General features: G+C 36.0%; 1 protein-coding gene across 1 annotated transcript in view; it reads right to left on the bottom strand.

Annotated features, from left to right (window-relative positions):
- The window catches only part of LOC129437196 (protein NLRC3), a 104,905-nt gene extending 91,689 nt beyond the window's left edge, over positions 1-13,216 (bottom strand). Inside the window, exons 1-6 of the mRNA XM_073863421.1 lie at positions 13,107-13,216; positions 12,817-12,921; positions 9,443-9,538; positions 9,221-9,334; positions 5,306-5,410; positions 3,422-5,194 (exon numbers count right to left, since the gene is read on the bottom strand). Of these exons, the coding sequence (XP_073719522.1) occupies positions 3,422-5,194; positions 5,306-5,410; positions 9,221-9,334; positions 9,443-9,538; positions 12,817-12,921; positions 13,107-13,213 (2,300 nt within the window). The 5' untranslated portion in view covers positions 13,214-13,216. The remainder of the gene's footprint in view (positions 1-3,421; positions 5,195-5,305; positions 5,411-9,220; positions 9,335-9,442; positions 9,539-12,816; positions 12,922-13,106) is intronic.
- Positions 13,217-14,191: the final 975 nt, after the last annotated feature.

The raw sequence follows: 14,191 nt of genomic DNA, 5'->3' as shown, positions 1-14,191 counted from the left end.
ATATAAAATGGCAAAGATGAATAGTGGTTTTCATCTCGTCACTTTCTTGGTATAGAAAACATGTTTTTACCGAAATTTGTCAAAATGGATTTATTGCGTTTTGGAACCAAACTCTTCATTTCTATACATTACGGTGTCCTGTGGCCGTTCACATGTCACATGTAAAAACGCATGTTAAACACGGGTCAAGGGGCTACTTCCCTCTTAAACGTGTGGTGTCTTGTAGTTAAAGGACAAGATCAGTATTTTACACTTAAAGGCCTGTTTTCATATTGTTTATGATGAAATAGAACGGTTTTGACAGAAATTTTGACATATGATTCTGGCCCAAAAACTTTCGGGTGTTTATTGTATTACCCCCCACCTCTACAATGGCTGTATAAGTGCACTGGAACAATCCTTCCTAAAATGCATTAAACTTTCGTTTACAAAGACGTGAAACTCAGCGAGTGGTCAGGGGTGTTCACTGATATGCTCACACAAAAATCGCTGCAAAAGATGCTTTCTAACAGGTGTTTTAGCATTCGTTGTAAACTTGTGGACCTATTTTTCCAAACGCCTCACACCCGTATATTCTTCCGCCTAGAGCTTGAATAATAGACACTCCAGCCCAGTTGGTGGCGATAATCCACCTTTGCCAATTGCAAGAATAGAAAATAAAGTTTCCGGTGGCGGAGTAATACCTCACAGGACATCTAATACAAGTCAATGGAGTTGGACAATAACTACGATAAAACAGCTGTTGGAAAGCATCTTTTGCAGTGATTTTTGTGTGAGCATATCAGTGAACACCCCTGACCACTCGCTGAGTTTCACGTCTTTGTAAAAGAAAGTTTAATGCATTTTAGGAAGGATTGTTCCTGTGCACCTATACAGCCATTGTAGAGGTGGGAGGTGAAACACAAACACCCAAAAATTCTCGGGCCAGCATCATATGTCCAAATTTCAGTCAAAACCGTTCTATTTCATCATAAACAATCTGAAAACAGGCCTTTAAGTGTAATATACCCAACTTGTCCTTTAAGCAACCATGAGCCGCAATCTCCGGGACGACAAGCAAATGGAATGCGGATTTAAATTCGCTCATCTGTACCTCGCGTCAAATCATATCATTGACACCACCATGCGATCAATTAATATTTTCGGGACTTTGGAGTGTTTGCTCAGAGAAGAGCTGTCAGTCACTCAGAAGTACGAGAAGGAGGTGTGGGGTTAGTTTGCATCAAGTCACAGCTTCCAATGACGACATCATATAGAGAGGGAGAACAGGAGAAGTAATAAACACAAACTAAATTACTGGTGAGAAAAAATAGACTTAAACCATAAGGTGCCAAGATTAGAAAAGAATAAAGATGAGGAGAAAAGATACAAGTATGTATGCTGCTGTGTCATCTGTTTATGAGTAATATGTATAATATAATTAAATGTCTAGTATCAAATCACTGATTCTTGAAACTTTGGCAAAAACATGTCCCACTAAGAAAAGTGCTAATTCTGTTGGAAATTAATAACATTTTCATGAAGAAAAAGAATCAATGTTATAATCAGGGGGTCCTTTGCACATATGTAATATTCTTTTATAGGTTTATTTTTTATTATTTTAATGATTATATGCTGTCCCATTGCCTATAAAATCAGCTGTCCTCGGTTAAGAGATAATCATTTCAACTTGATTAAAAAAGCCAAAAGTAATAATTGAAATGAATAATATATTTACCACATGAAAGAGTTCATTGTAATATGTATTAAAAACTACAAACAGTGAGTTTTGAACAATATTTACAATTATTTTGTGATTGCTTAAAATGTGTCCCACATATTCGTCACCACCGTCAGATATTTATAAAAAGCAATAAAATCAGACAACTACAGGGTCAACTGCATTCCTGAGGACCCCATTTTCAAACCTTCAGCTCTTCTGCATGCTTCAAGATCACTCAAGCTCCTGGATGTTTGATATTTTCTCTTAAACTTCTTCATATTTTTGGACACTGCTACTGTGACAACCATAACATGTCAACACCCTCATCTTTGTATAAAAAATATTAGATTGGATCATGAAATAAATGTATAATTTTTCACTATCTAGCTTGCTAAGCAATTACAAGTAGATCAGTAATTGTAATTTTTCTTACAGTATGTAACGTTAAATACTACAATAATTTTAGGGTCACGTTGACTTATATTTTCTCCACATATAATAGCAAATTGATCAAAACTATAGACTAACACAGATGGAACTATGAAAGTCAATACTATGACTGAATAAATCCATAATATATCAAAACACAAACACAAACCGGTGGCCCAGTTTATTTCAGAGGTTTGTTTTTGGTTCAGACATCCATTGAAGGCATTCTTGGCAGTTTTTTCGGAGGCTTTTTTTAATATGCATACTGTTATCGTATTTATACCGTACCGACCGAAATGAAGAAGTATACCGTGATAAAAATGTTGGCCATATCGTCCAGCCATATGATAGAGAAACATTGCATTTTATTATTTTAAAATTTATAGGGGTGGTTTCCCAGACAGGGATTAGACTAGTACTAGACTAAATTAAATGTAATATCTGTCAAAACAGAAAACAACATGCACTGACATATTTTAAAATACATCAATGCCATTTGTTTTGCCTTAAAATGCACACAAGTAATGTTTTAAGTAAGGTGTGTTTGTTAAAATAATTTATATTTCATAATATAAGGCCTAAGGCCTAGTCCTGGCTTAAGCTAATCCCTATCTGGGAAACCACCCCATAAAACATTATTTCTGAATGTTCTGTAAAAATATTGCTGTAGAAAACACAATTCACTTATTAGGTTTAGATGTTGATGATTTGTTTCATTTAAAGTCACCATTATTGTGATTAGTGTTTGTTTTAGTTGGACTCTTGACCCTTGACTTTTTGTTTGCTAGTTCTTCCCTGGTTGTGTTAACTTTGTGTATATAAAACACATTTGTTATGCTAATGTAAAGTTAGTGTAATTCTGTAGCAGTTGGTAGATAAGTTGTTGTTTTAAACATTGTGTGAAAATTAAAACATGAAATTGTAATAACGTTTGAAAATGGTAGAATGTGACATTCATCTAACGTTCAGACAACACAGAAACATTCTTAGAACATTAAGAAAACTGAACACTTTTTATATTGGCAGAATGTTGGGAACTTTTTTGAGATTGACTGCTGATTTATGTACAACATTAAGAAAATGACTTTTGTTAGAAAAGATTCTTCCAAAGTAAGAGTTCAAAATAAAATCATTAAATAATTAAATTAATTGTATTAAAGCAACACAACTGCAATTTTGCGCTTTTCAACCTCATGTGAGAGCCGTAAGCCAATCTAACATGGAAAACTACATAGTGTTGCTTTAATACAGTATGTAAACAGTCATGTGATTGTTGTTAGTTTTACTTACTTGAGTTTTTTGGTTTCTTTAATCACAAGCTGCAGTTTCACAAGAACTTCATCTGCTTTATTTTTATCTCCAATAAATTGTTTTAGATCAAGTTCATCCAAATGCTTCTCAGACGTCAACAACACAAAAACTAAAGCTGCCCACTGTGAAGAGGAGAGTTTGGTCTTTCCTACTGATGAAGATCTCACATAATGTTGAATCTCCTGCAGCAGTGAATCATCACCCAGTTCATTCAGACAGTGAATCAGATTGATGGATTTCTCTGTAGACAGATTCTCATTCATCTTCTCTTTAATGTACTCAACAGTTTTCTCTTTCTTGTAGGAGCATCTTCTCATCTGTGTCAGTAGATCCTGTAAGAGAATCTGATTGGACTCCAGTGAAAGACCCAGAAGAAAACGCAGGAAAAGATCCAGATGTCCATTCTTACTCTGTAAAGATTCATATACAGCTCGATGATGTAACTCAAATAATGAATCCTGTTTTAAAGTTATAGAAAACAAATCTGATTTAAACACATTTTTGTTGTTGTTTGTGAAGGAGATGTGAGCATAAAGAGCTGCTAGATGTTCCTGGATGCTGAGATGAACAAAGCAGTAAACTTTCCCCTGATACAAACCAAACTCCTCTCTGAAGATCTGAGTACACAATCCTGAGTACACTGATGCTTCTGTTACATCAATGCCAGACTCTCTCAGGTCTTCATCATAGAAGATCAGATTGCCTTTCACAAGCTGCTCAAAAGCCAGTTTCCCCAGTTTGAAGATCATGTCTTCATCTTTCTTCTCATAGTCCTTCTGATGTTTGATGTTTGTCTGAATGATCAGGAAGTGTGTGTACATTTGAGTGAGAGTCTTGGGGATCTCTCTTCTCTCTGCTTCACTCAACATTCTCTCTAGAACAGTGACTGAAATCCAGCAGAAGACTGGGATGTGACACATGATGTAGAGACTCCTGGATGACTTCAGGTGTGAGATGATTCTCCTGGCCAGTCTCTTTTTTCTGATTCTCTTCCTGAAGTATTCCTCCTTCTGTGGATCAGTGAAGCCTCGTACCTCTGTGACTCGATCAACACACTCAGAGGGGATGAGATCAGCTGCTGCTGGTCTGGAGGTGATCCAGATGAGAGCAGAGGGAAACAGATTCCCCTTGATGAGGTTTGTCAGCATCACGTCCACTGAGGTTGATTCACTTACATCACACAACCTCACACTGCTGTGAAAATCCAGAGACAGACGACACTCATCCAAACCATCAAAGATGAACAACACTTTATATTCATCACTGAAGATTTCCATTTCTTTTGTTTGTGGGAAGAAAAGATGAAGAAGATCTAAAAGACTGAGTGTTTTGTTCTTCATCAAATTGATCTCTCTGAAAGGAAGTGGAAATATGAGGTGGACGTCCTGATTCTCTTTCTCTTCAGCCCAGTCCAGAATGAACTTCTGTACAGAGACTGTTTTTCCAATGCCAGCGACTCCCTTTGTCAGCACACTTCTGATGTGTTTGTCTTGTTCAGGTAAAGGTTTAAAGATGTCATTACATTTGATTGGTGTCTCCTCTGTTGTTGTTCTTCTGGATTGTGTCTCAATCTGTCTCACCTCATGTTCATTACTGATCTCTCCACTTTCACTCTCTGTGATGTAGAGCTCTGTGTAGATCTCATTCAGTAGTGTTGGGTTTCTCTTATTTGATGTTACTTCATACAAACACTCAAACTTCTTCCTCAGATTTGATCTGAATGTGTTCAGGGCTTTATTAGGATCATCATAGCTGTAAAATATCAATAAAACAGAACATAATTCGGTTCATATAATCTATCAATTATAATTTACAACAGCACTTTTCAGCATCTAAAGAAAGCAAAAATTATCATACATTTACCTGAATTCAAGACACATGTTTGCATTGTATTCTTGTGGTTGATTAAGAGTCTTATCGATTTTCCTCTTCTTACAGATGACTTCTGGTCTTGATGGCAGGAATGAGCTTAAACATCATGATTTTATTAATATTTATATTTTTATTATACAAGTATGCAGTTTTATTAAAGCAATAAGCCCTATGAAGCTATCATTTAAAGTAAATTTATAAAAGCCATGATGCAGAGTAGAGTTAAATTCACTTTAAAACAGCGTCACAGGGTTTATTGTTTTATCAAATGGTAATTTCATGTACCTGGCAAGGTTTAGTAAAACAAACACACAAGAAGCAAAATGTAATGTAATTGAAAAACAAATGTAGTTCTTTAAAAACTATTTGACAAAGTTTTGCAAAGCAGCACAGATGCAGCAAAAATTACCTATGCTCATTTCCACCAGGCTGGCACTTTATTGACACCGGCAGTGAAGTGAACGCTCGGTCATAGGGTGGCACTAGTTCCGTACCGGCTGACGCACTAACATCACCAGTGACCCGAATAGCTTGTTGTTAAGTTATATTACTATATATATGTTATGTGCTATATTATATTACTTCCCCGCTTACGCACTTAAAGAAAGACAAGAGCTGGTATTTCAGAAATTCTTTGCTTTTTCATCCAAAACATAAAAACCTGCTTAAAACTCTTTGTTACGAATCATTATTTTAAACAATAATTAATAATCAGTTTATGTCCTACATTTTTTTCCACTTTGTTAAAGCAAAACATCTTTGTAATATCCTAATGTATACAAATACATACAGATAAACAATTTTTATAGTGTTTAGCTTGGTAACTACTGTTATCAACCATATTTTTTAATTTTAATTATTGTAAACTTGCTGTTGTTTTAAAAAGGTTTTACTAGTATTACCATGATCTTGCCATTGTAAAACTGCATCAGACACTCATGCTTCACTAACATATTAATATTACACTGTGTTTTTGAACTGTACATTTTAATTGTGGTATGCAACGATTAGTATATACGTAACAATTTGTCTCCGCCTACTAACATAACCAGTTTCTTGGTTCAAGACCAGCAAGATTTTAGGGCCAATTTGAAACAAAAGTTTTGGGCCTCATTTATAAAGCGTACATATAACGAGTCTGAAAACATGCATACGCGCACTTCCCATGAAAAGTTTGTGATCAATAAAATTAAACTTGTGGAAGAATGTGTGCACTTGTAAACTCCGAACCATGCATATTCAAATTCTGGAGACAAAGGGAATTGACGACACAGACAGTGAATTCTTGAACTTAAAGGTATAGCGGAAGATTTTCCAGAATTTTTGAAAAGAACCGCCCCTCCACTTAAAAAAAGCACATGCACAACACTCTAACGCCTATTAACGTCTGCACGAGAGAGATCATGCACGAGCCTAGTTCTTCCCTTCGCTCTGTTTACAAGTTGCTGTAAACATTAAGATGTTTACTGTGTCTGCGCGGTTTGTGACTTGTGCCAGGGCTAGCATCACTAATCATAGCTTACATCAACTTTTAGTAGGAGTGATTTTAAATAGATTTCTCCAAATAGCATGACAAACTTTACCTGTCGAGTAGAAACTTTGCGAATGAGATATCAGTGGGAAGCCCAACCTGTGTGAAATAGTCTCCCAAAAACACGCTGGCCTTGTTTCTTTCTTCAGAGGACTTTCTCTTCTTGTCATACAATGTGTAGACACTTTTTCTCTTGCGACTAGGGGTGTAAAGATTAATCGATTCGTATCGATGCATCGATTATACAGGTGCCGATTCGATGCATCGATAAGAGGATTGATTATTAATGTGTTTATTTTGCCGCCTGTCTGCTCACTAACCTCATTGTTATCTTCGGTGTCACACCACTTCACACGCGTTATTTATGTTTCACAGTCTGTTGTTCACAAACATTGCTAAGTCTTTTAAAAGCGATGGAACCGTCAGCGCAACACGCAATTTTTGTTTGACCCTTGGTCTAGCCCACAGCTGGATGAATTGAGACGCAGCAAGTGACCCGCGCTTTCTAGATTAGTCGAAGGTTTTCATAAAAATAAGAACATTAAGCTCATGTCTAGCAAATCCAATGCTCTTAATGGTCATTAAACATCTACCGTCCCAAATCCATAATCTAAAGCAAAGATGCGTCTTCATTCACTTATTGTTTTGTTTTTAAAGCATGCCGAAATGACACAAAATAGATTGCTTGATGTTAAAATAATTATTAAAAGAGATAAAGTTCTGGACCTGATTGATGTTAAAAGAGTTATTAAGATTGACTCAAAAGCGATCTACCAGATGCTGTTGTCTGACGCGCATGCACACAAACGCGCGAGTGCGTGACCCTGATATATAGAGACATCTACACAAATTACAGTTTAAAAAATATCTGTTTTGACAAGAATTCACGCGGGTATGAAATATAATCTGTTATATCTGAAGTGAATGTTTAGTTAACTGTTGAGGAAAAGTATCTGTTGTGTAACTTATATTAAACCCTTGCATTAGCCTACATCTTAAAGTGGTCTGTCAAAATTAAACAATAAAAGAAAAACATAAATTTAACACATAGTGATATTGTTTTGCTTTGCGTAAACAGTTGTAGTTCGGTCATGTTTTGTCAGATTCCAACAAATCATGCATTGTTTTGAAGTTTTTTAATGTTAAAATATAAATAACTAATTTTAGAAAATTTGCTCATCCCAACTCAATTTGCCAGCACAGGTCAGAAATGATGCAGCAGCAAACAGAAATGGAGAAAGAACAAGGTCTTCTAAAGGGAAATTAAATGTAAAACTATGACTGATGGTTCTGTTGAAAATGTAAACAGGCTGTTGTAAACATACATTTGCATATAGCATAAATATTTGTCCAAATCCATGTTGATTAGAGCATTAAAAACTTGAAAAGTGTTAAATTTAGGTAAATTTAGAACAGATAAAAATGTGACATTAATTTGCGATTAATCGCGAGTTAACTCATGAAATCATGCAATTAATCTAGATTAAATATTTTAATCTTTTGACAGCCCTAAAAAGTATCAAGTATTGAATCGGATCCAATTGGATCACGGGGAATTCTGAAGAATAGAAAAGAATCGAACCGTTGACCTAAGAAATCGGTATCGGATTGAATCGTCATGAAGGCTCCGATTTACACCCCTACTTGCGACTCTCAGACTTTTGGAAAAAACACGGTGAAAACGCGAGCTTCAATGAATGGCTAAAACCATAGACCACCACACACACACATACACACCTGAAAGTGTGCATGTGCAGAAAGCGAACCTAGGGAAGAGCACCTACGACGGCCTTACATAAACATCATCAGAATGATTGACAACTGGGATGACTAATAGTCTTGATAATCCACCCAGAAAAAGAAAATGTTCCGCTATACATTTAAGTAAGATTGACTATTTATGGTTAAAATGGGTGTACAGGGCAGGATATGAGGCTGGTTCACGTGCGCACACTTACAAATGATCTGTGACTTATAAAGATAACATTACCCACAGGTGTGTGTATGCATGGTTTGATGATAAATCAGAATATTTTTTGGCGTAAACCTTTTTTGGCGTTTGGGCGTAGTAAAACTTTAGTAAGGATCCTACGCAGAGTTTTCTAAATGTGACCACAGGCCACCTTACCTGACCAAGATCTTTATGTGTGAAAAAGTGAAGCACCGTTCAAGATTGAGTTCCAGCACTGGTGGAAAAGTGCTTCAAATGGTGTAAAATACTGATGTAGAACATCACATGTGTATCTTTGTAGAGTAATTAACAAAGGCTTTCCATTACACTTACCAAATCGTAATCAAGGATTGGATCTGTTTTGTATTCAATATGTTAAAATGTTATACAACAATAACATGGGTTACATAAATGACATAAGTACCTAATAGTAGGCCCTCTATCATCAGATTTGAAGTGTAATGGCCAAACCATAGACCGATCACTCTTCATAGACACACAGCTGAACTCTGGATCTGATCTCTTCTGATGATCTGAACTATAACACACAACAGATTTAATATTTTTTAAGAACCATGTTCTAAAACAACTGCACTTTGTAGCATCTTAACCAAAAATTATCTTAAAAAACTTTCTTAGAATTTACCTGAATCCAGGACACGTGTTTACATCATAATCTTGTGCTTGATTGATAGTCTCATCAATTTTCCTCTTTTTACAGATGACTTCTGTTTTGACTGGTCTGGGTGTAAGAATTGTATGAATACCATAATATTATTATTTGTATACATCATTAAACCATCATGATTACTGTGATTGCATGAATCTGTGTTTTAGTGTAACTTTTAGAAAAGTTTATGGGCTTTATAGGTTTATTGTTTTACTAAACATTTTTATCTCACATATAGCTGTGATGGCATAAATTGAGAAATTATGCCACTGATTTTGAAATCCGTTTTTTAGGCCTTTTATTTAAGAATGGTGATTATATCCAGCCTGGTTAATTGTGGGTGGGGCAATCTTAGGGTTGTACGCGTCATGGTAAAAATGAAAATATTTTTATTAAAAACACTCAATTAAAACTTTCTTTTGAAGAAACTATGACACAAAAATGAACAGATACTAAATACTATTTATGAATGTAATGTTTTTAACAGAAACCTCAAACAGAAATAGTGATGAAGTAAAACTAAAGGGTTAATAAACACAAACTGAAGCGATTTCTATATGACGCACTCTACTGTACTTTTAAGCATTGATACAACATAAATGTATAATACAACGTGCATAATATATCTGCACAAAATGCAAGCCTTAAACTAAGTTATGTACTAGACAGAAAGTTTAACTCGTGTTGTGTATGTGCATCATAACAGCGTGCTTTTAACATGTTCAGTAAAATCACTTCATAACATTAAGCAGATTTAAGTATTTTGCAATCATTTTAGCGATTAGCTGTGTCGTGTCGTCCCCTCACCTGTTCTCAGTCAAGATGTTATGTTATTTTTTTCAGTGTAGTAAAACCATGGTTTTACTGATAGTTATCAATGCACCAAAAAAACATGATTACTACACTTTACCACAAAAAAACATGGTTAATTTTGAGACTTGTGATGACACTGTACATTTTGCACCTGAATGACTGTATTTTCGTTTTACCAACGTGAATCCAAAAATCACGACATCGTTTTAAACCATAGTGCCTCAGTGATGTGAGATGTGTTTGACTCATCTGCTTGCTTTTGAATCATGCAATGGTACTGAAGTCATATGACGGTCTGCGCAGCACAACATCACGTCAAACACGCACACAGTCTTTACTACCACAGGAGCTTGTAACGCTAACCAGACATCCAAATGCTGCCACAACCACAAAAAATAAGCAAATAAAACCACAAGATCATCGTTTTCGTGATTGATCATCGATGCCATGTTCAAGTACTCGAGCAATCGAGTACTCGTGTCCATGCCTAGTGTTCAATGTATGCGTAGGTACAGGACAATGTAGTCTGTAGTCCAGTAGATGCATTGCATTTTGGTGCAATGCGCATACGTTGAACGTCTACATACACATACGATTTGATAAAATATAGAACAAAGTCTTATTTCGAATTAAACACAATTTGTGGCTTCCAACAATGCTCAACAAATCATGATGAAGGTCTAGAACAGATCTGTTTTACAAACTGTATTCAATACGTAAAAATGTATACAACAATAAAGCACTTATAATCTATCCATCAATTCTCAAAACTGGCTTGTCAGCATGATCACAGGGGGCTGGAGTCTATCCCAGTATTTTAGGCCAAACACCCTGGACAGATGACCAGTTTATGGCTGGGCTCACACACACAGACACATCCATATACTGTACACTAATTTTAGTTACTCCAACAAAAACAAATCTTGACACAGAGAGAAAATTCAAACTCCATACAAAGAGGCTTCCTGGCTGAGATCTTTCATTTAAAATATGTTCCTTTCTGTGTTGGCAGACGAGTATGCACTAATTCATAAACTGTTTGTAAAACGTGTGAGTAATTTAGGATAAACTTCACAAAGGGAGAATGAAGTTAATTCTTCTGACGCTAAAATCAGGCCTAGGAGAATAAAGTGAATTTAGGTGAGTCTATTTTTGCAGAGATGTTTGAGAAAAATGCATTGACAGTAGAGAATGAGATGTGGTTTGGAACCACATGTTTATTTTCTTATGTTTGAGGCGGGGTTTACGAATGCCCAGAGCCGTTTACTGGACGCTATGAATGTCTATCAAATGCGTCTATACGTAGGTCATAGCTAATCGTATCAATTATACCAGATGACGTATGTAGAGCGACATCAATTCAAACGTAAACAACTTTTATCAAGTACGTGTGCACACAGCTGGTAGCTGGTATATTGATATTAAAAAGTAAAACAATTTAGTGACACTGTGACAACCAGAGTAGAGGCATAATGACAATATGATATTAATAAATAACACTTACCATAAATAAGTTAATTGTACTTTGTCTACGATATCTACGACGATGCCTAGCAGGTTGGTCCTATAAAACTCTGTGGCTATCATGTCTTGCCATACACAAACATCCTTCTGGATATGAAATTGTTTAATGCCAAAAGTTTATATATTTTTTTAATAAACTTGCGTTCAAAACTTATAACACTATCTAAGGCTGCATTGAAAAGTAACTTCGCGTCTGCTGCCGTGTTGGATAATTAAAACTGCTTCGGTGTGTCGCATAGACGTCGTCTTCGTCTTTCTGCCCCCTCCCCGTTCTGTGATTGGTTCCCTATTTCAGGGGCAAAAAAGTGTTTTCCTTTGTTTAATTTACTTTCTTGGGCGTCTTTGTTAATATTTGTTTCCTTTATATTTAGGAAATATTTGATTGTTTTTCTTTATTTTGTAATTATAGTTAATATTTGTCTCTGAGATCATTGGTTTTCTTTTCGTTATGATACGTGTTTCTTCAGTTTTCTTTGTGAGTAACATTATTGTTAAATACATGTTGACGTAGCGCACTTGAGTTTCATGTGTCCTTTATATGTTATTTATACCACGGGTCTGTTGAATGCTGCATTCTGATTGGCTGAGAAATGTTATTTTTCTGTAAACCGCACACCTAACTTTTCAAATGTCTTAAAAATAGCCACCAGAGCAATGTTTGTGGTAACCGTGGTATAAGAGGAATAATTGACTCCGGTCCTTTGAATTATTTGAAAATAATGCACCTGCGCGTCGTGCCGCATTACCACCTTGGTGTGCATTATTTTCTTATAATTCAATGGCCCGTCGTCAATTATTCCTTACGTAACCCTTACACAGCCACTCTTGAAGAACTGTTTGTAACATCATAAAAAAGTATATTTCACAGAGCTTCTTCAAGTCTCAACGAATGAATCAATTACATTTCATAGATGTGGAAAAATATCACAAGAAAATGTCTATTCAATTTTACAAAAGGCATCTGGATATTAAAGCATCAAAGCTTAATCAAAACTTTAAAATAAATCTTATACCTGAAATTGTTTTGATTCTTAAAGTGTATTGGCCGCTCCATAGACTGATCACTCTTCATAGACACACAGCTGATCTCTGGATCTGATCTCTTCTGGTGATCTGAACTATAACACACAACAGATTTAATACTTTAAATTACATTACTAATATTTTTATGAACCATATTTAAAAAAAACATTCTTTATTCAAAAAAGTATTTAAATGAGATTTTGTGGTCATTTAGTTTTAATTGCAAAATATTTTTTGTGGAAACTGCTAAAATTTTCTGTTAATTAGGTATATAAAGTACCTGCATCCTGGAGAAAAATCTTCATGTGTTGATGTTTGTGTTTGATCCATGATGAAGTGAATCTGATCAATCTGATCTCCACAACTGATACTGAATGAAAATAACATTATTCAGACACAAAATAAACTTAAAATCAAAGTGAATAAACAGACATTATAATTCAGATAAATTAATTAACAATGAATAAACAACGGTGTCATCAACACATTCAAAACATTCAATACATAACGCTAATATTAAGATAAAAAACAATCCAATATAAATGAATAAATCTTTAACAAAACTATGAATGATGAAGTAAAAAGTGTCTGATCTTGTTATGAACTCTGTCTGTGTACCCTGTCTTGAACTCTTATTTTGAAGTCATGTCTGTGTCATCCATGTCTGTAGTTCTTTGTAGTTCTTTTGTTCATTGGTCCGTGTGATGATTGTTCCCCAGGTGTGTCTTGTTTTCCCTGATTACCCTGTGTATTTAAGCCTAGTGTTTCCAGTGTCTGATGTCGATCGTTATTTGATGTTATGGTGTTTTCGTGTTCCGTGTTCTTGGGTCCTTGTTGGACTTCCTGATATGTTTTGTTTGTTTGTTGTTATTTTTAATAAAACTCACTGCATTTGGATCCGCATCCTGTCTTACCTGGATTTACCCGTAACAGAACGATCGACCATTAAGGATCCAGCAGCAATTCCTCGCTCCCCTGTGTGTTTCCCCTCGTGCTTCCAAGGTTTCCCTGTGTTTTGTCCGACCCCGCTCACAAGATGACTTCCGCCGTGTCTGAGCCGGTGCACAAGTCACCAGGTTATCCGGTTCGTCCCGTGAAAGCCCGGGTCGGCTGCTTAATCTCCAGTGTGTTGGATTACCCGCTGATCACTGTCCGAGCGACCAGAATCCCTGGACCGCTCGTTCTCTCGAGTGAATCTTCGCCGAGTGAATCCCCGAGTGAATCCCCGAGTGAATCCCCGAGTGAGTCCTCGAGTTTGTCTTCGAGTGCGTCCTCGAGTGAATCCCCGAGTGAATCCCCGAGTGAATCCCAGAGTGAGTCTTTCCCGAGTGAATCTTTCCCAAGTGAATCTCCGAGTGAATCTTT

The sequence above is a fragment of the Misgurnus anguillicaudatus genome, chromosome 24 (assembly GCF_027580225.2).
Source record: "Misgurnus anguillicaudatus chromosome 24, ASM2758022v2, whole genome shotgun sequence".
NCBI classification, from domain to species: domain Eukaryota; kingdom Metazoa; phylum Chordata; class Actinopteri; order Cypriniformes; family Cobitidae; genus Misgurnus; species Misgurnus anguillicaudatus.
Note: the sequence above shows the minus strand (reverse complement) of the source record. Positions and strands in the feature narration are given on the sequence as shown.